At 47.5% G+C, this 26,396-nt stretch overlaps 7 protein-coding genes across 7 annotated transcripts; 4 read left to right on the forward strand and 3 right to left on the reverse strand.

The window, feature by feature from the left end:
• Positions 1-210: 210 nt before the first annotated feature.
• UA08_01297 (hypothetical protein) lies at positions 211-765 on the forward strand (the record flags this gene model as incomplete). Its single annotated transcript, XM_020260945.1, has 2 exons — positions 211-533; positions 600-765. 2 exons carry the CDS (start codon positions 211-213, stop codon positions 763-765), a joined length of 489 nt encoding a protein of 162 aa, XP_020122996.1.
• Positions 766-1,375: 610 nt separating this feature from the next.
• Positions 1,376-3,151, forward strand: UA08_01298 (hypothetical protein; the record flags this gene model as incomplete). Its single annotated transcript, XM_020260946.1, has 3 exons — positions 1,376-1,945; positions 2,016-2,345; positions 2,423-3,151. The coding sequence occupies 3 exons, from the start codon at positions 1,376-1,378 to the stop codon at positions 3,149-3,151; spliced, it is 1,629 nt and encodes a 542-aa protein (XP_020123003.1).
• A 411-nt stretch (positions 3,152-3,562) lies between these two features.
• On the reverse strand, positions 3,563-5,291 carry UA08_01299 (hypothetical protein; the record flags this gene model as incomplete). The annotated part of the gene is made up of 2 exons (XM_020260948.1): positions 3,563-5,012; positions 5,065-5,291. The coding sequence occupies 2 exons, from the start codon at positions 5,289-5,291 to the stop codon at positions 3,563-3,565; spliced, it is 1,677 nt and encodes a 558-aa protein (XP_020123002.1).
• Positions 5,292-5,899: 608 nt separating this feature from the next.
• UA08_01300 (hypothetical protein) lies at positions 5,900-9,086 on the reverse strand (the record flags this gene model as incomplete). The annotated part of the gene is made up of 10 exons (XM_020260949.1): positions 5,900-6,110; positions 6,180-6,390; positions 6,452-6,650; positions 6,718-7,041; positions 7,106-7,373; positions 7,431-7,467; positions 7,530-7,632; positions 7,696-7,751; positions 8,472-8,875; positions 8,932-9,086. 10 exons carry the CDS (start codon positions 9,084-9,086, stop codon positions 5,900-5,902), a joined length of 1,968 nt encoding a protein of 655 aa, XP_020122872.1.
• A 466-nt stretch (positions 9,087-9,552) lies between these two features.
• Positions 9,553-10,503, forward strand: UA08_01301 (hypothetical protein; the record flags this gene model as incomplete). The annotated part of the gene is made up of 3 exons (XM_020260950.1): positions 9,553-9,817; positions 9,882-10,384; positions 10,435-10,503. 3 exons carry the CDS (start codon positions 9,553-9,555, stop codon positions 10,501-10,503), a joined length of 837 nt encoding a protein of 278 aa, XP_020122871.1.
• Positions 10,504-11,289: 786 nt separating this feature from the next.
• UA08_01302 (hypothetical protein) lies at positions 11,290-12,966 on the reverse strand (the record flags this gene model as incomplete). The annotated part of the gene is made up of 6 exons (XM_020260951.1): positions 11,290-11,370; positions 11,423-11,581; positions 11,649-12,021; positions 12,075-12,387; positions 12,444-12,740; positions 12,798-12,966. 6 exons carry the CDS (start codon positions 12,964-12,966, stop codon positions 11,290-11,292), a joined length of 1,392 nt encoding a protein of 463 aa, XP_020122874.1.
• Positions 12,967-14,064: 1,098 nt separating this feature from the next.
• UA08_01303 (hypothetical protein) lies at positions 14,065-25,690 on the forward strand (the record flags this gene model as incomplete). Its single annotated transcript, XM_020260952.1, has 8 exons — positions 14,065-14,443; positions 14,513-15,072; positions 15,137-15,804; positions 15,865-16,439; positions 16,499-23,026; positions 23,101-23,365; positions 23,421-24,390; positions 24,452-25,690. The coding sequence occupies 8 exons, from the start codon at positions 14,065-14,067 to the stop codon at positions 25,688-25,690; spliced, it is 11,184 nt and encodes a 3,727-aa protein (XP_020122873.1).
• Between the last annotated feature and the right edge of the window lie 706 nt (positions 25,691-26,396).

The raw sequence follows: 26,396 nt of genomic DNA on the forward strand, positions 1-26,396 counted from the left end.
CCCCTTTTCCATCTCAAGTCTACACAAAGCTCTGCTTACCGTCTGTGTTTCGAAGGGCGTTACATGTCTGATCTTCTTTGTCGATAATGAACAAACAAGATGGAACTGTCTCCTTTGTGCCCATGCTTACTTAAAGCCGTCGCTCCTTCCTCCCTAGAGACGAGGCAAAATCTGCAAAGTTGAAAAATCACGACTTCCAGGCCTGACAACATGTCGCAGCCAACTGGTGATGAGACGCGTCGTCGTTTGGAAAAAGGTAAGAAGTGTCTCCAGGGAAAAAGAGATCAAGATCGGCGGTTCCGAGAACTTGTCAATAGCCTCAAGTCCAGCTTATCCGATAGTGATCTCCGCGACATCCTCTCAAGACCACCGGAGGAGCGTGATGAATATGGACAAATTAATAATCCAGATTTGATCTTCCAATTCGTTGCTCGCAAACACCAAGGTCATGCCGTTGAGCATGATGAGGCCAAGGAGATCCTTGACCATGCCGTGGATTATGCCATACGCCTTCGACTACTAGATACCAACGGGTCCGTTTTCACCTCGACAAAGGAAATTTTTACAGTTGATAATAGCATCTAACACTGTTTATGTAGGTTCTCTAGGATCACGTATCGATGCCAACAGAATGGTTGGAAGTGCGTTGTCTCTCATTGGCGCACCCAGGAATTTATACTGCCTGAGGTTTTTCAAAATATTCCCATGATCGTTGTCGAGGAAGATTCTCGGGAGCCATCTGACGGGTTCAGGTTTGAGGGCTAGATATTGTATATGTATTGCAAGTAGATACATATAAACATAAATCTTTACTCCCCTAAGAGCGGAGAATCGGCTTCCGTCGGCCAAACAATTTGACAATAAAATGGCGGGGTGGCTAAACCGGATCGGGACTGGTGTCATGTATAGTAACTCCGTGGAGACCAACTTGAACCGTCAATAGCTTCACTTCTCAAAAAGTAACTTCGATTTCCAGGAAAAAGCCACGTAATATTGTCAATCATTTCCCCTGTCACCGGTCACTGGGTCTGGCGGCGCTTCCAGGTCGTTGTGTGACACGGAGTCACGACAAGTGTGCCGTTTTATTCTACCCAGCTAGGTCCGCCGTGACATTTCACAGGACTCGACAGACAGCCGGATTGGAAATTTGGTGGGCATTCTTGAAGTCCAGCGTCACTTTTTTAGATTCGTTATACTCCGACTTGCTAGCAACCCAATAATTCTCGAGGAAATGAGTTCCAGAATAAAAGCCTGCGCGGTAGGTTTATTGCCTGTCTGTGAAATGCGCCTTGCTCACTGTACGCAGGATTGTCGACGCCGGAAGAAGCGCTGTGATGTATGATTCTGGTCTCCCTTGACACTTTTAACTGTTCAAATGCTACCGCATGGATTGACACTACTTGCTCAGAATCGTCTCCCTGCATGCTCCGAGTGCGCAAGGTGGAAGCTGCACTGCGTTTATGCGACTCCTCGGACGGCAGATCTGCCGATGCAGGACACTGAGAGTCTCGGACAGCTGCCACGCAACAGCGACCCTATGCAGTCTATGGTTCAGTATAGCTTACTGGATGGCGTGAATATCGACCTGGACTCGCCTCCGTCGCTTTTTGGAAGTCTGACGCCTTGTTCGGGCCAGCTCGACCCATCGATCTTATCCATGTCGCTGACGCCGCCATCGACAACATCGCTGCCCGAAAGTTTGCCGTCGTTCACTCAGGTGATGGAAATTGTTCAGCTCTTTTTCCAGCATAATCACAAGCTACTCCCGTGCATTCATCAGGAGTCTTTTGTTAATATTTTAATCGATATCCAAGCCGCAGCGGACACTCCCTTGTTGTGGAGCATTCTTGCTGTGGTGGGCCAGACGAGCAAGGGAATGCAATATCCTCATGAAAAATGGCATGACGTTGCAATTCGTTTGTACGAGCAGAGTGTCAGGTCTAATGTGAGTTTATTTCCCCCCCCCTTTATCTCTCTCTTCTACACAACGGACAGGAAATGAACCAGCGTGATAGGGCCCTGTCTTGCGCGATGCTCAAGCTGCAGTATGGAATGCGTGCTATGACTATATCCAAGGTGATCTGCTACAGGCTACCAGTCGCCTCGCTCAGGGCTTCTCTGTCGCCTGTATGCATGGCTTGAACCGCATTGATGACGATTACAAGCCACTGCACCTCATTCTTCCGCTCAACAGCGCCGTGGAAGAAGAAGAGTGTCGGTGGACGATGTGGGCATTTTACCTCCTGGATCGGCAGGTAAACTATCTGCATGGAGTGCATTTTGCGGTGAACGATCGGATTTTCATGGTCGAGTATCCATGTAGCTCGTTGTCTGAAAGTTCCGAGGTTAGTTCGTTCATATTAGTAATAGGTCCCATAACTGGTGAAATATACTAATCGCTACCGGTCTGATATGCTTGCAGCGGATTGGTCAATACCCAAGATCAAATCGACAGATCTTTACGCGAGATCTGGCGTCTCTTAGCTACCCGCCCCTGGCCGATCAGCCCTTTGAATTATCAATCCATCAATTCACGCAGAAGGCGTTTGTTCTTTTGGGGCGAATTGTCGAGTATCAGAATATGGTTACTCCGGATACCGACCACCAACAACGAGCAGACGAGTTCCTGCAGCTCAAAGCGGCACTAGTCAAGACTTGGGTCACAGTAACACATAGTCTTTCGATGAATGCTGTAGGCACAGATTCATTTGCCATAACTCGACTGCACGTTACGCTACATACCTGCTCCGTGATTCTAGACTATCCGACCTCTGCTTGTGCCAAAAATGTAAAAGTGTCAAGTATATTTGTCCGCGGAGCCGGTGGCGTTACTTTCTTGCGCGCATTCAAGGCCATTCAGTCGATGATAGATGTTATTAAGGAAAGAGCTACGGCAGCTGAATCGCCATTTATGGGTTCATTTCTGGCACCATCTTATTTCTTAGCCTGCCGATTTCTGAGTGCTCGCTGGCGACATTCACAGGAGGAGGTTCATCGGCGCAGTCTCTTCCTGCTCATGGGTCTGTTAGAACAGCTCTCGGACAGCGGTGTGGTCTTTGCACAACGGCTGCGAGATATGGTGTTTTTTGATTTGCAGTCTGGTGATATTGATAACATCAATTTGGTGCATGGCAGTTGGAATCAGAAGTGAGCAGCATATGCAGATGTCCATATGCCTAGAACGAAATCACATCGTACTACACGAGTGCCTGTCAAAGGCGGATAAAAACATAATCAGGTGCTTCTAGATGTTCGAGATTTGTGATAATTATGCTTGCTTACACTACACGATGCTCACTTGATGTTATATATATTTATCTCATGTCCAATTAATATTATGTACTTGCTAAAGGCTGATGTTTTCCAGCATTGATATAATGAAGCCCTACGATACCCATGCACAATACTCCTATTCTCGAAATAAAAGCCGTTTTAACATATGGATTTTGATGACCTGAAAGGTTCAACCCTTGAAAGTAAAAAAAGGATTAACACGGCTGTAAAGGGAAATTGACAAGACATTGTGCCATGTATTATTTCAGCAACTGCACATTTCTTTTCTTCACTTTGCAAAAGAATGCTGCCTTGAAAAACCTGAGCTAATCAATAGCACCGCCGCACAAGCAAACATCAACCACCAGCCATTCTGCATGCTCTCCGCGTACACGGAAATGATATCTTCGAGCTGAGTACCCGAAAACGAGGAGCGAATGGACTCGGCATCGGCCGAAACGGAAGCGATTTGCGACGAAGTTAGGCCTAAACTGACCAGTTTGCTTCGCAGTTCGTTCTGGTAGACGGTAGCAAAGAAGGCGATGCCAAAGATGTCCCCGACAGTTTGCACGAAGATAGCCAGACTGGTCACAACACCAATTAACATCGGGGTCACCGATGCCTGCACTGAAACCAGCAGACCTTCCATGGCAGCTCCCTGGCCAATACCGCAGATGACTAATTCAACGACTGCCTCTGCACGGCTGGTGTGGGCGTTCCATCGCGTCATCAGACCTGTAACTAGCACCTCGAGGGCGGCTCCGACCCAGGCGTTGGCGAGACTGATACCGTATTTGCTTGTGATCCAGCCGGCCACTGGGTTTCCGACTGCCAGGCCCAGCATTAACGGTAGCAGACTCACACCGGATAGGGTGGCTGTGTCTCCAAAGACCAGCTGGAAGAATTGAGGGACGTAGTACATCATGCCCAAGAGCACGGCACCATAGAAGAACTCCGCAACGAGAATTGCCATGACAGCCCTGTTGCGCAGGAAGACAGGGGGTATCAGAGGCTCACGCACAAAGTGCTCAATAATCGCAAATATGATCACGAGCACACCACCGCCGACGATGGTGCCGATGACTTGGCCGCTATTCCAAGGGAAAGTAACGCCACCCCATGAAATACCCAGGAGAACCATGGTGGTGCCGCCAGTCATGGCCAGTGCTCCAATATAATCGAAATTTCGCACGGCAGTGACAAGGCCCACCGTCGGGGCCGGCACCCTGAGCACAAGGAGGGTGATGATAAGACTGATCGGTGAGATACAAAGGTTGATATAGAAGCACCAGCGCCACGAGGCGTATTGGGCAAATGCACCGCCCACAAGAGGGCCAGCCACGTCAGCGATGGCCCAGACAAGACCTGTGAAGGAAAGATACTTCCCGACATCTTTCAGAGGCACGAGATCGGTTACGATCACGTTGACAAGGCTGTATACACCGCCGCCACCAAGACCCTGGACTACACGCGACGCAATCAGCATGTTCATGCTATGGGAACCACCGCACAGGCCGCTGCCCAGGATGAAGAGGAGAGTGGAGAAGATGAACAGCGAACGGCGGCTAAACGTCTCACCCAGCTTGCCATAGAATGGCATAACCAGGGCAAATGAGATCAGGTATCCGGTTCCCAGCCAGGCAGATCTGTCGTAGGCGCCGAACTGGGAGGAGATGACGTTGACCGCGGGCGAGACGATGTTGAAGTCGAGTGCGGTGAGGAACATGCCACAATTGAGACTGTGCTTGTTAGAACGTGAATACCACGACAGAACCAGACAGTTTGACTTACCCAAACATGACAATCCAGAATTGTTTCAAGGTGAGGCCAGCCTTGGCGCCAGGGTGGGAGTCCTCTGCGCTGGGCTCGAAGACGTCTTCGCTTTTTTCGTTTCCATTTTCATTGCCATTTGCACTCGCGGATCCATTTCTCTCAACATCGATATTTGCAGCATCAACCTTTTCCACGTCCACATGGGAAGTCGTGGTCAGGACTTCGGCGCTGTTGGATTCTGCCATTGCCGGTTAGGGTTATTCACGGTAGCGAACAAGACGGGGCGACTGGAGAGGAAGGGAACAGCGACAAGTGGTCGACGAGTCGTTATATACAGCATCCATACTGCCAATAAGTAAAACCTGCGTGACAATCATATTTCTAAGCTCCCATCGCCATCTCCTACGAGTTGCGAACTCCGCGCCATTGGCCACCCTGATTGGTGGACTTTGGCCCTCCCCGATCGGACTTCCGCCAGGGGTCGAAATGGCAGCGGAGGATCTTCTTTTCGTTGCTTTTTCTTTTCTCTTCTCTTCTTTTCTTTTCTCTCTTTTTGCGTTCCGTATTTCATTGATTTAGAATGTGATACGCTTTGACTGCTGTCTGTTTGCGGACATTCCTCAGGTCGCTGTCCGGAGCTACTAGTTATGGGAAGTAGCCCTAAAATGTCCGAATGTAGTAATTTCTGTACATCGGATAATAGTTATGCCGAAGTGTCTAGAATAGCCCTAAACCCTAAGAGCGAAGAATTAAGCCTGGCGTTTCTACATTGCTCGCAGCGTTGTGAAACAATTTCTGATTGATCAAGCCTATCCTACTTTCTGTATTACATATATGTATTGACAAGGCGACATTATCTTTTGGCAGAGAACTCCATCGCAGCGCTGCGGTCTTGCAGCATCTCAAAAAGATGGTTGTACACCGTCGGTGGCCGCTGAGACCCCGCTGGCATGCGGATCTCGTAGCGATCCAAAATACGCATGAGAGCTACCTTGAGGGCGTGTGTGGCGAAGAACCGCCCAGGACAGGCGTGAGATCCGGCGCCGAATTCGAGCGCTTCCGGCCTAGAGGAAAGAAGCTGTTAAGAAGCAGGAACAAAAAAAGAAGAGAGGAGAAATAAATCACAAACGCACCCTGAGAATACGTAGCCCAATTTCACCTCCGTATGGTCGCGTTCTGCAGAGGCCCGTTTTTCTGCCCATTGGAAAGGCCGGAATGGTAGGCTAGATCCGTCCTCGGCTGTGGTCGCCTGGATGGCGCCAGGGACGGCAACATAGGATCCTGCAGGAAGAACAATATCACCGTTCAATCGAAGCGGCTGAATGGCCTTGCGGTAGACAGAAACTACCCCGGTTTGTTAGTGCCATGGCATAGCTGTCAACAGATCACATATCAAGAGACGTACGCAGATTGGCATGACGGAATCGCTGAGACTCTTTGAAAAGTGAATCCATCTTATGTAACTTTGCGAGAGCAGTTGGGTTCAACATAGTCCTCGCGTCTGCAGTTTTTCCACCCACTTCCTGTCTGACCTGGGCTATTTCTTTATTCAATTCCGGCACGAGCTCAGGATGCTCAGCCAGGTCGAACAATGCTTGAAGTAACTAGTGGAATTATCAGTCTTGGAACTGCATATGTATCTAAAAAGGGTGCGTGGAGTAACAAGCTAACCACTCGCCCAGTGCTCGATATACCAGCAATGTTCGTCTGCACCATAGCCTCGACCAGCTTACTCGAATTAGTCGCATGCTTGCCCGCGTGCTCGATGAACGACTGAATCAAGTCAGCCGGAGGTTTGAAGTCGGGCTGCTGCAAATCGCGCAGTCGAGCCTGGTGAAGAGGCTGGATATATTGTTCCAATGTGGCATTTAACGAACGTAGTCGTCTCATCTCAGGAACGAAGCGAGCGGCAACCGGTCTTATCATCCAGTGATACTTTGACAGGGCGAATGCAGCAGTGAATGCGGCGCCTGAATGTTCCGCGGACAATTTCATCTAGGTTTATCTGTTAAAAACCATGTTCTATCTCACTCAACAGGCACTTAATTCAGAGACACACCCATTCCGGATTACGACCCAACTCCTTGCCCAAGAATAGTCGCTCAAAGACGTGTAGGAAAATAGTGGTTGTAAGTTGATGCACTGAAATGCGCATTTTCATATATGGGTCGCTGCCGAGTTCCTTGTCGAGTGCATAATCCACCTCTTCGTAGACAATGTCGATCAGTTGAGCGGCATTCTTCGTGAGAGATCCTTTTGCATAGGTGATGGCCGTGTGTGTGCGATCACCTTCATCTTCCGGCGTTGTGGATCCAATCCAAGTATAACTAGATGCGCATCGTTAGCATGCTGGATACGAATGTTATTCAGGTATGGAATCATACTCGCTGAGAAATCGTTCACCAAGATCAACAGCGGATGCTGTTACGCAGCACACAATCAGCCTGGATCTATCTCTGAGATAGAAAATCTAATGGACCTACAGATTTTATGTTCCGGCAACCAGCCATATTTCGTCACGCTCCGCGGCGGCAATACGAAAACCGTTCGAAATGGCGTCTTCAATAGGTAAATCTGGTTTTTATCCTGCGAAGAGAGACAACGGTAAATAACAATCATTAGTTTCTAGAGATTACGTGAGAAACGTACCTTTACATATTGATCACGGATCAGGGAGTGGTAGTCTGTTGCCTCGTCGCCTATGACTATGGGAATATTCAAGGATCTGGCGACATTCGTAGCTGTTTCTTTGCTAAAACTTCTCTTTGAGATATAATATATAGAGCCAACAACGAATAGAAGCAGGACTATTAGGTCCGCTGGTTGTATCCATGAAGTTGGCCTTTGATACTCTTGCATCAAGAGAAACGCCCGTTTGAGGAGATCCATAGCACTGTCCTAGACGACAACGTTTATGAAGGTCACTTGGTAGGAGCCAGAGGTGTAGTTCGTTCATACGTTAATATTGTGTTGGGAAAACGAGTATTTCTCTACATCTATCTGAGACCCTGGCCAGCGTCGGTGGAGTTACTCAGCTGCCGGGCTCTCTTCAAAGTCCGGAGAATAACTTTGAGTAGGTCTACAACATAACTAGTACTTTGCCAGTAATTGAAATTCCGCCCCCCCGACGATCGGAATTCCAGATCATAGACAATTAATTATATTTTGACTACGGTATTGATTTGAGTGCGATATAAGTTAGGGTTGCGTTAGTGATGGAACCCAGCGAAAATCTGGAAGCTCTCAATATTGTGTGCAATAATCAAATAAGTAAATGTTAGTTACATGGGTGTGCAAGTTTCAAATTACTGATATTGTTAAGCATTGCAATGTTGAATTACTTATTAATTGTACTCTTAGTATAGCCAAATGGATGTACAGTTCTTTGATTTAATGCAAGACGGCTTGCCCAACATGGCTCATACTCTGACAGGGATTCTCAAAAGTGAAGTTCAAAGGCACATCGAATTCCCTTCGCAACTTTGACAATGTATGAAATGCATCATGGCAGTCACCTGAGGATCGTTGCTCGTTGCTAATCATTTGATGTGAGGCCACGCCAAATGCGCCCTTGGGCTGATTGAAGTAACTGAGCGTCAATTGACCCAAGGGCGCCTCTTCCTTCTCTGCAATGTCAAGAAACCTTGCCACATAGTCGACATCCAACAATGGCGAGCCGAGGTTGTCGAGCATGTAGTTCACTGCGTGCACCTCGCAGGAAGTCTCGTTGCAGCTGCCCGTCGTGGTGTACTCGTACCAGTCTATATCTTGGATTTCAGGCCGAGGAGAGCAGTGGCTGGTGTCTGCACCAGGGATGGCAGGAAGCCACCTAATAGAAGTAAATATTCCATAATATTTAAATAAGAGAATGAAGAGATTACTTACCATCCGAAGCTGAAATACCCCTGAGGTGTGACATAGGAGTAGAAGTTGGCCGTAGAGAACTCACTCATGCTCGGGTTGGTAGACTTGTAATCCGGCGATATTACCACAGCAGTGCCATGGATCAGGAAGTGAAAGCCTTGTTTGATGAACAGCATGGTTATTCTTCTCGTGGACAAGACGTAGAAAAGATGAGTGAATGATTCTGATTGTCACAAGTCCTCGCGAAGCAAACTTCTGCAGGTATTTTAACGAGTTTGACCTTGTTGGATACGGTCAAAAAACCGGAGTTTTTGAATGTCATCTTATGCTACTGTTTACTAGACGTACTATTAAAAAGAAGCAATATTGATAGAAAAAGCAATGTTGCAGTGCAGGCATACTAAATCGGCATCAGGCCGTCATGCACATATATTCTGTCGATCTGTGCCGGACATGGCATGAAATGTAGTTGATTGACTTTATTTGCGTTTATGCGAGTTAATATCATTGTCAAAATCAATAGTCCACAGCTGGAATTCCGATCTTCATGTTCGTAAGCTCGCTGCATCTTTCGCTGCATCCTTTCATGTACATTTTGATCTGAAGTCTCCCCATCACTCATTTCTACGTAATGACATCGACATGAATCCGTTCGAGGCCAATCCTGCCCTCATCCAACGGGGCTCCCCCGAAGGAGCGGATACGCCCCTGGTCCTCTTTCATGACGGCGGGGGCACCATCGCGTCTTATTACTGCCTGGGAAATTTTGGTCGCACGGTGTATGGTATCCATGACCCTCGATTTCTGGTCAACTTGCCATGGAAGGGTGGATTGTCAGAGATGGCGCGCGTGTATGCGGAGCTCATACGCACGATTATATCGCCTGGTGAGAATGTCATCCTTGGAGGTCAGTCATGGAATTCCGACGTATGCCAAAGAGCTAAGGAAGAGATTAATTTAGTCTTTTGAAGGATGGTCGTTGGGCGGTCTTCTTGCACTAGAAGTGGCGCATGTTCTAGAATCAGAATCTGATTCTATCCAAAATAGCATTGGAGTCGTTGGCATTGTGATGCTGGACAGTCCCTATACCGGGCCCGGCCCTGTGACAGATTCTAACTTCAACATCCTCTCCAATCGGCCATTTTTAAAATCTACATGCCCTCCGGAGCTGGCCCTTCTGATTACACGATCTATGAGGCGCGCCGGCCAGATGGTTGAAAGATGGAGCGTGCCCAGCTGGACAAAGAAGGGGGTTCGCCCTCCTCCTGTCATTCTCTTGCGGTGCATGGATATGGTTCCTGTGAGCAAAAAGTCGTCACAGGAGCCGTTAAACTCTAGAGAGAATGATATCTACTCGGTTGATCGCTACCGTGCCCGGAATCTTCTCGGCTGGGAATATCTAGACCAGCCCGATTTCATCCGGGCAGTACTGAACATACCTGGACACCATTTCAATGTCATGGCGGAGGAGAATGTAAGTGCATATTCTCCCTTAGTGAATCTTGCTAAACCGATGCTTTGTAGGTCCAGACCACCACGGAAAACTTGATTTTGGCATGCAAGATGCTTTCTCTGGGAATGTACGGGCGATAGACCGTGTGATTGTTTGAATATACCTAGATAGCTTGTTCTATGTAAAACATTCTACAAATTGTCACAAATAAAAAAATACGTGCATTAATTTTACTCGGGTATAATTTACACAAAGTTACTGGCAGCGAAAAACATACGTCTTGTATTCCTCTAGTCTGAAAATTGTAGTTGAAAGGTTCATCTATTTAACGCTATACCTCCTGGCGAATATCAACTTTCTGAGAAAGCGTCTACAGCTTAATATGTTGATCAAATCACGGCGTTACAGTGAATTGGAAGGTGATGTGATTGATTATAGAATGAGGGCATCTGTCAGAAACTCCGGGTTTTGGTCAGAAGACTGTGTCTTAATCTATACCTAGCTAGTAGATGTGTATATATATATATAACTAGGTATAGAATAATGGCAAGGACTTTGGTAATACTATTCGGAATTCCGCTCATGTGTCACCTACTTAACTGGACTGTATATCCTATCTCGATGCAATATTTCGAGTTTAGACGGCGTAGGGTCTAGCACGTCAGCGGCACTTCCCAGTCATAGATTGACAGGGCAGATGCATGGAAAATTTTCACCCTTGATCCCATGTTCTGTGCATGTGTTGATTACGATGATGAATTGACTTCAAAGTATGTGTCTGATAAAGAGAATCACATGGCAAAACTTATATCTTGATTCACTGATCAATGGTTTATTCCCCAAAATATGGTTATCGTACATCTATTAAAGTAGCCATAGGAGGACGCCAAAATAGAAACTCTTAATATTATATGTAATTGATGAAATTATTCAACTAAGCGTTCTCGTTTGAACAGGCTGATAGTGGCCATACCTTGACCGAGCCCGAGAAGGGCCAGCAACCAAAACTATACTCAGATTAGCAAAATGAATGAACCGATGGAATAAGAGCAAACTGACACTAGCATGATAATCAAAGGGCGCTGACAGTCCGTTAGAAAGACTCCAGGACCAAGTTGCACCGCCCAACGAGGGCCCTACGGCGCGAGAAAGGGAGCCTACAGATTGACCCAAGCCATTGAAGAGGGCCAGTTCTTGCGGAGGGACGAGGCTATTGCACTAGATATGCTGCTTAGTATATATACCGTCGAGTGAAGAAATAAGAAGGAGGAAGCAAAGAACTCACTATTATTTGCAAGCTCGTTAAACTGACTGCAAGCACCGCATATCGCACAGATACCAGGGTGAGAAGTGTGGTCCAGAGAACTGATCCGGCCTCCGCGGTAGAATCATCACGATTTGCTAGCCCAGGAAGTAGCGAGAACAAAGGATAAATTAGCACGAATATAACAGATGTTATCTGGTAGATTATTGGTAGTCGTATTTGCCGCTGTAGCCGTGGGAATAGGAGCAGTGCCAGACCCATCGATGGTCCAGCAATAGTCAGAACGCTCGCAATCTGTCGGGGCTGGAATGATAACCCGGTGCCTTTAGATAAACTGGATGCGGCATATACTGAGAATAGCTCGTCGAAAAGAATGACATGGGTGAAGAAACACCTGCAAATAAACTCATTAGTTGAGAAGGATGAATAGTCGAATCCGTCACGCACGCTGAACTGAGCAAAGCCGCTGCTTGTTTCCACCGAGACTCTGATGTTGATTTGGACAGGATATTACTGTCCGTCACGGAATTTTGAGGAAGTAGCGAATCAACTTCATTTGGACTATGCTCCTCCGTTGAAGGAGTATCAAACGTATGGGTTTCATCGAGGGCAAAATATGCCGCGAAACACGCGCCTAGGTTGACAGCAGCGCTGAGAAGGCAAGGCAGTAACCATGGATACGCAGCGAAAATATCCACCGGTCCAGCAAAGCCTAGATTATTTGCTGGATCGGCAAATGCTCCGCCCAAAAGCGGTCCCACTGATCTCAATGTTAGTCGCACCAGCACCTGAAAGCTTACATTTCCACCTACTCACCCATGAAGCCCATCGAGAGTGCAAAACCAAAAACACTGAATAGTTTGGACAAATCTGACTGGGTTTGTGTTGCCAACTCGCCGATATAGGTACGGCAGATGGGCAGATTTCCATTTAATAGACCACCCAAACTGCGCGTTATTGCCGCCTCGATGAACGATTGGGACCGCCCAAACAGTATCAAACTAAGACCGCTGCCAAGTAGTCCAGTTATAAGGACTGGTCGTCGTCCTAGCCGGTTGGACAGCAGACACCAGCCGGGTGTGGCAATCATCTGGGCGACGAAGAATGCAGATGCTGACCATAGCCGTTAAGCAAACGTCTTGAGATACGAGAATGAAGAGCTTTTCTTACTAATAATCCCTGCCCGAAGGCCTACTTGGTGATCCTCATAGCCAAAGTCACGCACCATAAAGTAGACGAAGGGCAGAAGGGACGTAGAAGCAAGAGGTTCTGCCAATACGATATAGGCGATGATGGCGACGTTACGCCAGACTTTCTTCGGTTGAACAGAAGGATTCATTTTAACTAGATTCAATGATACTGGGCCAGATGAGAGATGTTGGGTGAAATAGCTACACTCCGTTAGCGACGAAAAGTGTGAGGATTTTCCTTGGTTTTAGAGTCACTATCCTTTTGGTGCTCCAACTTCAATCGCAGATTATTGCTGGGACCGAATCTTTAGATTGTTATTATGAGTGCGTTATTATCATTAGTGTTGCGTTTGTAAGTTCAAAGACCAGAGCAGTAAGATCACTAGATTGTCAACAACTTCGACAGCCGTCGCGGAGTTCCGAATGTCATATGGCAATATTGGGATGTCTGTCTCACCTCTCGGAACTACTCAATGGACTGGGGCTACATAGATCGGCATGGACTTTCCATTCCCCGGCAGATCGGTTTAAACTGTACTTGCCACAATCCCGGAAGATTTTATGAGGACATGGTCGTGGTATACGTACGGCAAGGATCATCTAAAATAAATGTGGTTAGAATAAAGCGGGACCCCGCTTTTATTAGCCAGCCAGATGATTTCGTCGTGCTCCACTCCACTATCGGGACCGGGTGTGGGGCGCGATGGCACAGGCACCGATAAGTCGCCCACAATGGAAAATGTAAAGTGGGGTTCAAGACCATCCCGTGGGTGAGAATAGCCAATGAAAAGGATCTCCCATCCTACACTCAAAAGGTAAATTTCCTAACTAGATTTAGCTCTTTATTCTAGATTAGGAAACGGAAAGGGCTGCCTGAAACTAAGCCTGTTGACCGAACATCGCTTCTTCATATGTTATTGATTTTTCTATGTCATGTTCCTTTAGAAGCCGGATTTTGACTCGGGATTCCGCTTTGTAGAGGCCTCGGAGAAAGTTAGCACGGAAGATCAAAAAAGTCTAACGGACCGAAGGCTAGAGTAGATGGATGTATAGACTATAATTGTTCATCTGTGAAAGTCATGTTTTAGACTCCTTAGAAGTCAGTAGACCGTCCCACGAGCACTAGAATGCTGCTGCTTATAGATTAAAAGAAATCTGTTCTATCCGCCCAGGCTTCAGTGAATTTCTCCTTGTTTCTCGTTAGATTTTGCTTGTTGGTACCATATTCCTACTTACCATATCCTAAGATGTCAAAACCGCATGAAGATGATGATATCGCTATCATTGGCATGTCATGCCGATTTGCTGGCGCCGATTCTCCCTCGAAATTATGGGACATCTTGGCCTCATCTCAAGACGTTGGATCGGACATCACTCGCTTCAACGTAGATGGTTATTACAAACCTGATGGCGGCCGTAAGAAAGGATTGACAAACGTCCGCCGGGCATATTTGATGGAGGCTCCTATTGATAGGTTCGACAATACTTTCTTCAATATTGCTCCTCTAGAGGCCGAAGCAATGGATCCCCAGCAACGGATATTGTTGGAGGTCTCCTATGAGGCTGTTGAAAATGCCGGCGTGCCTCTCCATCAGTTTCAAGGAAGTGATACAGCGGTGTACGTAGGTGAGTTTCGAAATTATATTTCCCATCTATCTAGTTCTGGGCATGACTGAGCGCATCGCTTCACGGTAGCGACAATTGTGAATGACTACCAAGCCAGTCTTTTGAGAGATATCGACCAGACCCCGACATACCACGCCACTGGTACGTCTAACGCCATCTTGTCCAATCGGATCAGCTACGCCTTTGACTTGCACGGCGCCAGTGTCTCAATTGACACAGCCTGCTCGGGAACAATGGTTGGTTTGCACTTGGCGGTGAATGCATTAAAGAAAGGGGAGTCTCAAATGGCGTTAGTCTGTGGTGCCAACGTAATATTGAGTCCGGACATGTTCGTGCACATGTCAGAACTGGGCTTTCTCAGTCCGTCAGGCAGATGCCGTTCCTTTGATGCATCAGGCGATGGCTACGCTCGTGGTGATGGCGTTGCTGCCATATTGTTGAAACCCCTGTCTCAGGCGTTGAGGGATGGCGACACTGTGCGTGCCGTCGTCAAGGGAACCAGGCTCAATCAAGACGGGCGAACCCAGGGGCTTACGATGCCTTCTGGAGATGCTCAAAGACGAAATCTTGAGGCGCTATACAGCCAGCCAGGGCTGTCGCCAGCGGACATTCAATATGTTGAAGCACATGTAAGTTGTTCCGCATCCTATGAGCAGTTGAATAAACTGCATTTACTAATCATAATTATTGTAGGGTACCGGCACCGCAGTGGGCGATCCAATAGAAATGGGTGCGATTGACGCTGTCTTTGGGGACTCGCATCGTACCAATAAACTTGTGGTTGGATCTATTAAGAGCAATATCGGCCACCTGGAGTCAACGGCCGCACTGGCCGGTATCATCAAGACAGTAGAGGCTCTGGAGCGAGGTCAAATCCCTCCGCAAATGCACTTCGAGAAGCCTAACCCAAAAATCGACTGGAACCGAGTTCAGGTCCCTACCACCATCATGAACTGGCCTCCAACGAGAAATGGAGTTCGCCGCGCGGGCGTCAACTCGTTTGGTTTTGGCGGCACGAATGGCCATGCTGTTTTGGAATTTCATCCTGTTCCAGATTCGCCTCAAGGCGTTATTGACGAGTCTCCATTCCTCTTCAAAGTTTCTGCTGCAAGTGAATCATCGCTGGTCGAACTGGCAAACGCATATGCAGACTATGTCGAACGGGTGAGGCCTGGTTTGGTGGATTTATCACACACTCTTTTGGCTCGCCGTTCAACACTTAAAAAGTCTGCATATCTAATAGCTTCATCACATGAGGAGTTAGTCACTGCTTTGAAAGAGCAGAAATGGAAGACACTTACGTTGAGTAATAAACCAATCCACAAGATTGCATTCGTTTTTACTGGGCAAGGGGCACAATGGTATGTGATCACTGCTATCTCGAAAAAAAGGCCTTACTAAGTATCTATGAAATTTGGCAGGCCGCAAATGGGAAAGCAACTACTAAATATATCTCCTTTATTCCGTTCGACTATATCTGCTTGTGATGAAGCATTGTCCGCGCTCCCTGACGGTCCAGCTTGGTCGATAGCAGAGGAACTAAAGCGACCAAAAGAGACGTCTCGTCTGTCCAAGGCTAGCTTTTCACAACCAATTTGTACAGCTCTTCAAATCGGACTTGTAGAGCTATGGAAGTCATGGGGGATAACACCCCACGATGTAGTTGGGCACTCTTCCGGGGAAATTGGTGCAGCATACAGCGCCGGATTTCTCTCCCTTCGAGATGCAATTGTCATAGCATATTACCGCGGTCTGTATTTAGGGGAGAATGCACCTGTAAGGATTTCGAAACAACGGAAAGGCGCCATGTGCGCAGTTGGGTTGGGAGAAGCAGGATGTGCCGAGATCTTGCAGAAGTACGCCGGCCGTATCGGTCTTGCTGCGGTCAACTCCCCAAGCAGTTGTACGCTGTCAGGTGATGCTGATGCAATCGAAGAGGTGGTAAGTTTCTGCGCTGAAAAGGGCACATTTTGTCGCGCTCTTCGCGTTGATATGGGTTAGTGGTACTCTTCCTAATGTTAAAGACATCGCTAACTTATGTATGATAACATGAAGCCTATCATTCGGACCATATGTTACCACTGGCACCCTCCTATGAAAATGCTATGTGCGCATCCGGCATCAGAGAATCAAACATGTCTCACAGCACGGGTGAGATGTTCTCCTCTGTGTTTGGGCGCCGCCTGTCCGCAAGCGACATCACACCAGGCTATTGGAAGGAGAACATGGTGTCCACAGTCCGCTTCATGGATGCCGTGTCGGAACTTGCTCTCAATTCAAATCCTGATGTTTTCATCGAAATAGGCCCTCATCCTGCCTTGACAGGCCCAGTCCGTGATATCTTGGCTAGTATTCGTGTTTCAGACACGGTACACCTCTCCTCTTGTACAAGAGGAAAACCAGATCTTGTGGCGATGCTTGAGAACGTGGGTGAAATGATATCAATTGGCATTCCTGTGAATTGGCCGGCTGTGAACGCATATTTTTCAAGTAATTCTCAGACTGGAAGAGTGCTCACAGATGTCCCGACTTACCAATGGGACCATTCCAGCGTAAACTGGGGTGAATCCCGAGTCAGTCTCGCTATACAAAAGCGTCAATTTCCTCGCCATGAACTGTTAGGCGCGAGAGCTCCGAATGATACACCACTGGCTCCTATCTGGAGAAATATTTTGTCGACGAAAGACCTTCACTGGCTAGATGATTGCCACGAAGGGACACCCAGAGCCCTTCCAGCCGCCATTTTTACATTGATGGCTGTGGAGGCTGGGCGTCAGCTGAGCCTTTGCGAGAAATTAGATGTGAATTTTATGTCTTTGAAGGATTTGAAAATACTCAACCCGTTCACCATGCCACAGAATGCCGTTGAAACATTATTCATGGCTCGCAAGTCTGATGGGGCACTGAATTGGCAATTCGAAATTCAGTCGGGCCCCATAAAGTCGAACATCGGAACTTGGGAGAGACACTGCGTCGGTGAAATAACATTCTCCAATTATTCTATTCGCTCTCCGGATATTCAACGATCTGAGGCTAAGGCACATGACGAAGAGATGTTTCGCTATTTGAAATCACTCGAAATTGTACAAATGCCGCCGGTCTCCGATTTCAAGGTATCTGCGGATCTTGCCAACGGAAGATTTAGTAGGAAAATTGAAGGATATGAGAACTATCCAGTACACCCTCTTCTTCTAGCATCTCTGTTAGACTCCTCGGAATTGCTCATGCTGCAAAAAGGGCCGCCGGCATTCTATAGCATCCAGTGCCTAGACCGCATTGATTTGCCATTGGGATCTTGTAGGATCGAGGCTGGATCATTTGGAACACTCCTCTCCCATCATAGCCCTGTCAGTGGCAGGGCACGTCTCGACATCGCGGGTCAGGATGAATTCCTCACGATCGACGGAATTCATCTGCACATTGACGGCCTGGTACAGAAGGGATTGCCACTAGCTTCAACATTCTTCACATCGCGCACTGTGCCTGACATTACATATATATCGAGATCTACTGACATGTCTATCAGTTATATCCTTCAACTGGTCACTCATCAATGGCCCATGAGCGATATTGGTCTTGTCGGATTATCGCACCCTGACATACTTGCAATAACCTCATCATTGAAAGGAACCAAAGCTCAGGAACGCTCGCAATTTCGAACTTTAGATATAGTGGATAGCTCTGACCTGATGGACCTTGAATCAAATCGTATTCGAATCTTGGATGAACTGGACCTATCCCGAAAGTACCACCTCTTAGTCGGCGCCGCAAAGTCTCTGATCTCAGATGTGAATCATTTGCTTCCACATGGGATTGTATGCGTGCAGTTGAAAGATCCCGGTGACCAAGAACAATTTGACAAACACTTTACCGAAATATGCAGAATTAACGGCCTCTCTGACAATAATTGGGTATTGGCAAAAGCTCATGCTCCCCAGAATGGCACTATCGTGCCACGCAAGGTACAGATTTTTGCACCCACTAATCGACAAGTGGAGCCATTTAAGGAGTACGTGGATTTCGAAATGATTCCCCTTGACGATCCATTCGCGTTGGACCAATGGAGAAATTCCATGTCTGGTAGAGCATCTGAAGAAAAAGTTGATATCATCATATATGACGTCGGAAAGAGATCGATTTTGACAACCTGGCACGGATCCGATTTCCTGCCGTGGATTAAAGCTCTCTTGGGATGTGCCAACAGTGTCCTCTGGGTCGGAGAGCAAATTGAAGCCAATCCCTATCAGAGTGTCGCATCGAGCTTTGTTAAGACGGTCAAGGCCGAGCAGCCTTCGATTATGATATCTAGTCTCCTGTTTCAAGGCCCTCAGGAACCGCAGTTTGTGGCTCGCACGACATATGATGTGTTGAACGACATGATTCACGGAAAACGTGATGTTGAACTGATAGTGAAAGTCGGGCTCATTCACAGTGTACGATACTTCCCGGACGACGCTCTCTCGGCCACCGTTGGTATAATTCCCCCAGTGGTCAGTGATGTGTCAAATGCGGATGAATATCATCTCTCCGTGACTGGTAAGGAGAGCATCGCGTTGGTTCACGAAAAGTCTGTTCGTCATGGGCCCCCTGCTCATGGAAAAGTGCGAGTTGAAATCGAAAGTTCGATCATTGACGATACCGATATTGTAGCCTTCAGTGGTGGAGGACTCAGTAGCACCCAGTGGAATGGCTTGGGACACTACTTCGCTGGCAGAGTAATTGCCTGTCTTGATGACAATGCAGACCTTCGACTCGGGACGCGCGTTGTCGGATTCTCTCCCGACGCGGACACGCATCAACACAAGCTGGATATTGATTCAAAATATGTTCATGCTTTGCCCGGCTCCTTGTCATACTCAGAAGCAGCGGTGCGTTTTGCGGTGTATTTGACAGCGCGGGTGCTCGTCTCAGCCATTGCCCGGCCCACGGCAGCCGACACCTTCCGTATCGGGACTCCTGGACTTCTGGGCGCCGCACTCGAAGAAACCTGCCGAGTTCTGGACGTCACAACTTCTGACAGACTTGATGCTGACTTTTATGTCACGTTTGATCCCAAACAGGGCTTATTGCTTAATGATCGAGCAGTGAAGATTATCAAACACTGTGAACAAGACCACTTACGTGCATTCGCCTACGAGATGCTCACAAGGGGCTCGATTTCCACGACCGCGCTGTCCGTTTTCCCCATCCAGGATTATAAAAAGGCCTTTGCATCAGCAAAGCTTCAACCATTTGGCACCGTGCTCTCTCATTCTGCAGCTCAGAGACTTCCAGAAGCACTTATCTACCCGGCATCGCGTGGCCAGCTCTTCCGCCACGACGGCGCTTATGTCTTGATTGGCGGCCTGGGTGGCCTGGGCCAGCATATATCGCGATGGATGGTTCACAACGGGGCTAGACACATCTATGCATTGAGTCGCAGCGCTGCTGTTTCCTCCGAGGCACAGCGTCTAATAGCGGAAATGCAGGATGAGGGTGCGTCGATTCAAGTGATCCGAGCTGATGCTACTAACTCTATCGTACTCCAGTCGGCCCTTGAGGAAATTCGCAAATCCCTTCCAATCAAAGGATGTATCAACTTAGCCATGGTTCTGTCTGACTCGGCCATCTCAACTATGACTCCAGAGCAATGGGACAGTGCCGTGCAGGTCAAGATCAAATCTACGTGGAATTTACATGTCGCCACAATGCAGGAAGATGACTTAGACTTCTTCATTATGTTTTCCTCGGTAGCTTCGATATTTGGCAACAGAACACAGTCTAATTACGCCACTGGAAACGCATTTTTAAACTCCATGTCAAGTTATCGTCATTCTTTGAATCTGCCAGCGACGACTATTGCGCTAGGCCCTGTTGTCGGTATCGGGGTGTTGGCCAACAAGGAAGAACTGCTACGAAGCTTCCATGTCAGTGGATTTGCTGCTTCTGATGCAGAGGAACTTGACCAGATTATGACAGCCGTTGTCTTAGAGTCACTATCGCTAGAACGGTCGGTCATCACAGTAGGCTTTCAGATGTTTGAAGCAATAGACGGGGTGATAAAATCTGCGCCCGAGCAGACGCAGCTATATTGGACTGAATACCCCGAGTTCAGTCCGTTGATGGACCACAAGATTGGCACTGGAATTGCAAACCAAAAGTCCCTTCTTGAAAAACTTCAAGAGTCTAACAGTGATACTAGTGCAGTAGCACACGAGATGTTGCAAGATGCATTCTTTGCATGCCTGCAAAATCTATTGGGAACGCAAGACGCTCGTTTTGACGCCAGCATGCCTTTGTCTAAGTACGGGATTGATTCATTGAATGCGGTAGCCATTCGCTACTGGTTTTTCAAGGAGATTGGTATTGACGTTCCGGTGTTTGACATTCTGGGCAGTCAAAATATCGAGAAACTAATATCGCGTACTCTTCGAAAACTGTATGACGTGGAATCGGCTGATAAAACATCAATCAAGAAAATTACCGCGCCAGAACGACTCGAAAACCTGACGATCCGGCCATTGTCTCACTCTCAACGACGGCTGTGGTTTTTGCATAATTTCTTGCCTGATCAAACAACGTACAACCTGCTACTTGTCTGCTATATCGCTGGTACAGTTGAGCCACACCTCTTTGCTCAAGCATGGACAATCCTCATGTCTCGACACGAAGTTCTGAGATCAAAGATTGTCGATACTCCTGATGGTCTCCAACAGATTCCCGTTGAAGGCGCCGAATTTCCTCTCCGTGTGATAGACACTACGGCAGATGAATTCCTCGCTGAGGTGGACAGGGTATCTGACTTGGCAAGAAGCCATGTTTTTAACTTGGAAGCAGGCGAAGTTATTCGAGGATGGCTTGTTCGTTCCCCAGCAGGGACTCGTTTCTTTTTGGCCTCTCACCACCTCGCCTGGGATAGAGCGTCCAGTGAAACTGTATACTCGGAGACTACGGCCATTTACAAGAATCTTCTGGCAGGAAAGTCGCCTCAAGAGAGTTTGCAGCCTGTACCATATCAGTTTATCGACTATACGGTCTGGCAAGATAACTATCTTCGGGACAAAGAAGTCGTAAACCCGTTGATTGGTTACTGGAGAGAGAAGCTGAGAGATATTCCAGACTGTGTGTCTCTTCTTCCTATGTCATTGACGGACAAAAGACCATCCACAAAGCTCAACCAAGTAGGCACTCTCGTCAGAGAACTTGATTCTGAGTTATCTGCTGCCATTAAAACCTTCTGCAAGCACAAGGGGCTCACTCCCTTTATGTTTATGGCGTCATCCATTGCTGCTCTAGTTAATCGGCTGACAGGAGACGAAGATATCGTTATAAACATTCCAGATGGTGATCGTGGCCATTCAGCGTTTGACAAATTAGTCGGGTTTACTGTCAATACGTTACCAATCCGAAGCAAGTTTCACAATGCTATGACATACAGTAAGCTACTGGATGAGTTCCGGGACTCCTGTTTGGGTGCATATGAGCATCGAGCACTCCCATTTGACTATCTGATTCAACAACTGGAAGTTCCACGACGCACAAGCCATGCTGCTGTTTCCCAGATAACGGTTAATTATCAAGCTCAGGGATCGTTTCAAAAAGTTGACTATGGTACATTCCAATTCGTCAAGTATGACCATTTCAACGCTAAAACCCAGTCGGATTTCGTTTTGGAAGTCGAGGAACAGGAAGGCTCCGGAATATTGAAGTGCTCCTGGGAATTTGATACGGCCCTGTACAATGAAAGCGGTATCTCTGACCTAGCAGAAATGTATGCAGTCTTTATCAACGACGTCATTACTCGAGATGGCGATGTCATGCTGGAAGACGTGCAGCTTATATCTTCGACTGATCTGAAGCGACTTTCGTCCATTCTCCAACCCTCATACGAACTAGAGCCTTCCTTAGAGCAGTTGAACAACGACCTGTTCCCCGAACTATTTACTAGCGCAGTGTCTCAGTCCCCAAATGATCCTGCTGTGTGTGATGATACTGGAAGTTATACGTATGTCGAGCTAAACGCGAGAACGAATGCAATTGCGAATACCCTTCTTAGAAGTGGTGTTAGCCCTGGCGATAGTATTGCCATTTGTTCCGAGCAGAACAAAGATTTCCTAATGGGCATCTATGGGATCCTTAGGGCAGGATGCAGTTACGTACCAATTGATCCAGACTTTCCGCTAGAACGAATCAAGACTATGCTTGAAGATGCCAATGTTCAAAGAGTTCTCGTGGAGAAAGTGAGCAGTGTTCAAGGACAACGCATTTTGGCGTGCGGAATGAAGCTCTCCGATATGTTCGAGATCGACAGCATTATAAATCTGGCTTCTGATACTGACAAAACCTCTCCGATCTTGATTCGCCCTGTCAACAACTTAGACCCGTTCTGCTGTATATTCACCAGTGGAAGCACAGGACGTCCGAAAGGAATATTCCTAACACACGGTCAACTGCGTTACCAGATGGAAGGCTATAACAAATACATTGGACTTCATAGGGAGAGCAAGATTCTTCTGTCGTCCGCGATAGTATTTGACATGTGTCTGCCGGCCGTTTATGGGGCTATTCAGTACGGAGCAACAGTTTGTGTTGCCTCGAGAGAGGGTATGTATTATTTCTTCTTTTCCCTAAGTTTGTTTGACTGATATTGCATGGACTAAAAAGTATGTCTAATCCAGCGCGTTATTCACCGGCAAAGATGGTCGACTTTGTCGTCGGTCACCACATTTCGAGTTGTATCTTCACTTCTACTCAGGCTCAAATGTTGCTCAATGCCCCCAACAAGGAGAAATTGGTTGGATGGAAGGAGGCGGATTCCATCGTGGTAGGAGGTGAAATGACTCCTGCATGGTTTTTGCGCGAGTTTTACAAGATCCTACCTCATGCCACGTTGTACAATGCATATGCTCCGTCAGAGACAACTGTAGTGAACACTTTACGACGGTAAGTCAAGCAAAATCCAGACTGTGTGGGTGTACGCTAAAAAGTAGACAAACAGCATCACATTGGCCGATTCGCAACGAGCAGGAATGCCCCTGGAGGGACCTTTCTTTCCAGCACGTTTCCACATTTTGGACAAAAAAATGCGTCCAGTGCCGTTTGGAGTACCAGGAGAACTGTATATCGCCGGTCCAAATGTTTCCAAGGCCTATGTGAACCGACCGGATGTCACCGCTGCAGCATTTTTCAAAGACACTTGGGCACCGACGGTAGAATTGGAAATGGGATACGGCAGCTTATATCGCACTGGTGACCTGTTCCGCGCCAATCGGGATGGTACCGTGGATATTCTCGGCCGCATCAGCAGCGATCGTCAAGTTAAAATCCGAGGCATGCGAACGGAGTTGGGTGAAATCGAAAATGTCATATGGGATGCTTATGAAGCTGCAAAGGATGAACACAATTTGAAATTATCCTTGGTTGCTGTCGTCTATCATCGAAAACCTGACAGTCAGGACGGTACAATGGCAGCTTACATCAGTCTGGCAGAAGATTCTTTAGAGGTATCTGCAGAAGAAAAAGGCCAGTTTCGGGCGTATTTAAGTATATCTCTGAAAGCCTCTCTGCCGCCTCATATGCTTCCCGCCGTGTTTATCTTCGTTGACGATCTTCCACGTACTGTCAGTGGGAAAGTCGATTATAAAGTCATCGCATTGTGGCCAGCACCCACAGTTACTAGCTCAGCGGTCACGTCGAATAATAGCAGTGTTGAACTCACTGAAGTGCAGACTATGATTGCATCAGTGTGGAAAGATATTCTATCGATTGACAGTAACCTCGGTCCTAATGATGAATTCTTCGCCTTAGGGGGACATTCCCTGATGCTCGTCACTCTCCAGCAGAGGCTCGCTGCGGTCAGCGGCGTTACTATCAAGTTACAGGACATGTTTGCCTACCCATCCATTGCTGGGTTTGAAAGACTAATTTTGAACGATACCGAAGCTACACGCGAAGACTTGGTCTCAGATGTAAGTGATTTAAGGGTTAATTGATTCCACGGAGATAATGTTTAATCTGACTTGACTATAGCAGGTGATTGACTGGGCCAAGGAAGCCTCTCTACCCATGGGCACCACATGGTCAATCAAGGACTATGTTTTCCGACCACCGTCGTCTGTGGTTGTAACCGGTGCCTCTTCCATGATAGGAGCACATTTTGTACAACATATCCTTGCTACGACACAATGTCAGGTTTACTGCATTGCAGTTGATGTGCCAGGAGACGAGGATCCGGTTTCGCAAGTTATAGCGACACTTTCTCGATGGAATCTGTTTTCAAAACTACCACAAGATGCCATGCAAAGACTGAAAGCTTACAAAGGATCTCTCTCCCACGGCAGTCTGGGGTTAAATGAGTCTCAATTGGAATTTTTAGATCGCAATACAGACGCAATTTACCATTTCGACTCGGATGTCTCCATGATGAAAAACTATAGGGATATTCGCGCAGGCAATGTTGGGGCAATGCAGTTTCTCATTAAATTTGCTTCCAGTCCGACATCTGGTAGAGTGAAGCACCTCCATTATCTTTCCACTTGGGGAGTCCCGCATCTACAAACCTGGGCGACGACTCAATTGGAAAACCAGGAATATCTAAAGGGAGAGGAGGAATTGACGAACATGACACCGGGCCAGGAGAGCAGCTTGGGTTATCTCAAATGCCGCTGGGTTTCCGAGGCCATGCTCTACAAAGCTGCAGGGCGGGGACTTCCAGTGAATATTTACCGGTCTTGCATGGCAGGAACAAACGCGGATTCACAACAGGGTTTGGATCGCACTGATATTAATCGACGCATCATTGAGTCCGCATTGCAAACCGGGCTCGTCCCTGACTTCCGCAGCGAAAAGGGCGGTGGTATGAGCTGGATTGAGCTTGATTTCCTCGTGAAGAGCATCGACTTTTTGTCTCGTCGCGCTCCTCTTCCCGGCCAGGACTGTGCTCATCAACGTGCTCGTATATACAATGTGGTATCGGATCAGCACTTCCTCTACAGCCAGTTAGTTGACCTCCTGGGCTTTGCCCGCGACGGAACCAAACTGCGCTCGGTAGAGCCAAGCAAGTACTTGCAGGCCCTGCGGGCGACCGGCCACCCGGAGATGATGATTCACGCAGAAGTGATCCAGTCGTGGTACGAGGTGGGCTGGACTCCATTCCAGCTGCAGGCCGACGATACTTTACGGTTGTTGAAAACCGAAGCCAACCTGCAGCCACCACACGTGGACCGCGAGTTTATTATGAAGCGAGTCGTTGGAGAGGCTGGCTTTTGAGTTGTAAAGTCAAGAAACTAGGTAGTCATATTTTGTTAGCAATTTAGGGCGTTGTGTGATCTTTGTACTCTGTATCTGATGCGGCATATAAAATAAAACCTGGCAGGATCATCGCACGCTTCCTGTGAGGGGTAGTTAGCTGCGACATTCTTGTCGCATATGTGATGCCAACTCCTCACACCGAGGATTCAGTTTCGGTCCTCCTGGCCTCTGCTGTCCTTCTGATTCTCGCCAAGTTGGTAGTTCTTTTTGAAGAGGATAAAGAAAGGGGGCTCAACAAAGAGGAGAAATGCGTCTGCCTGCGCATTGTTACCTGTTGATTATTGATTCGAGTCACGCCGCTATCGGGGAGACCCGTGCAAACAGGGCAAACACCCGATAAAATACTGCTGCCTGAAAAAAAAGGCACTGTACTGTGATTGGCTGCGTGCGATCATTCCATTCCCTGTGCTTAGACCTTGTTGATAGTAACTAGTTAAGTACTAGTTATCGGGCTTGCTGACCTGCTACTCTGCTATCTGCTGGCGTCTATAGTAGACTCTATTATATGCTATATGCCATGTAGCATGGCATAGCACAGCATAGCATTGTATGATCCCGGTGTATGTCTGATTAAGCCAGAGAAACCTGCTGGCGGTCAAAGCATTTCATCGCAGCCTGTTCTCTTTCTTGCGCTTCTCCTGGCGGGTCGAGTCGAGTCCCCCGG

This window comes from Talaromyces atroroseus (genome assembly GCF_001907595.1).
Source record: "Talaromyces atroroseus strain IBT 11181 chromosome Unknown scaffold_1, whole genome shotgun sequence".
Taxonomy (NCBI): Eukaryota; Fungi; Ascomycota; class Eurotiomycetes; order Eurotiales; family Trichocomaceae; genus Talaromyces; species Talaromyces atroroseus.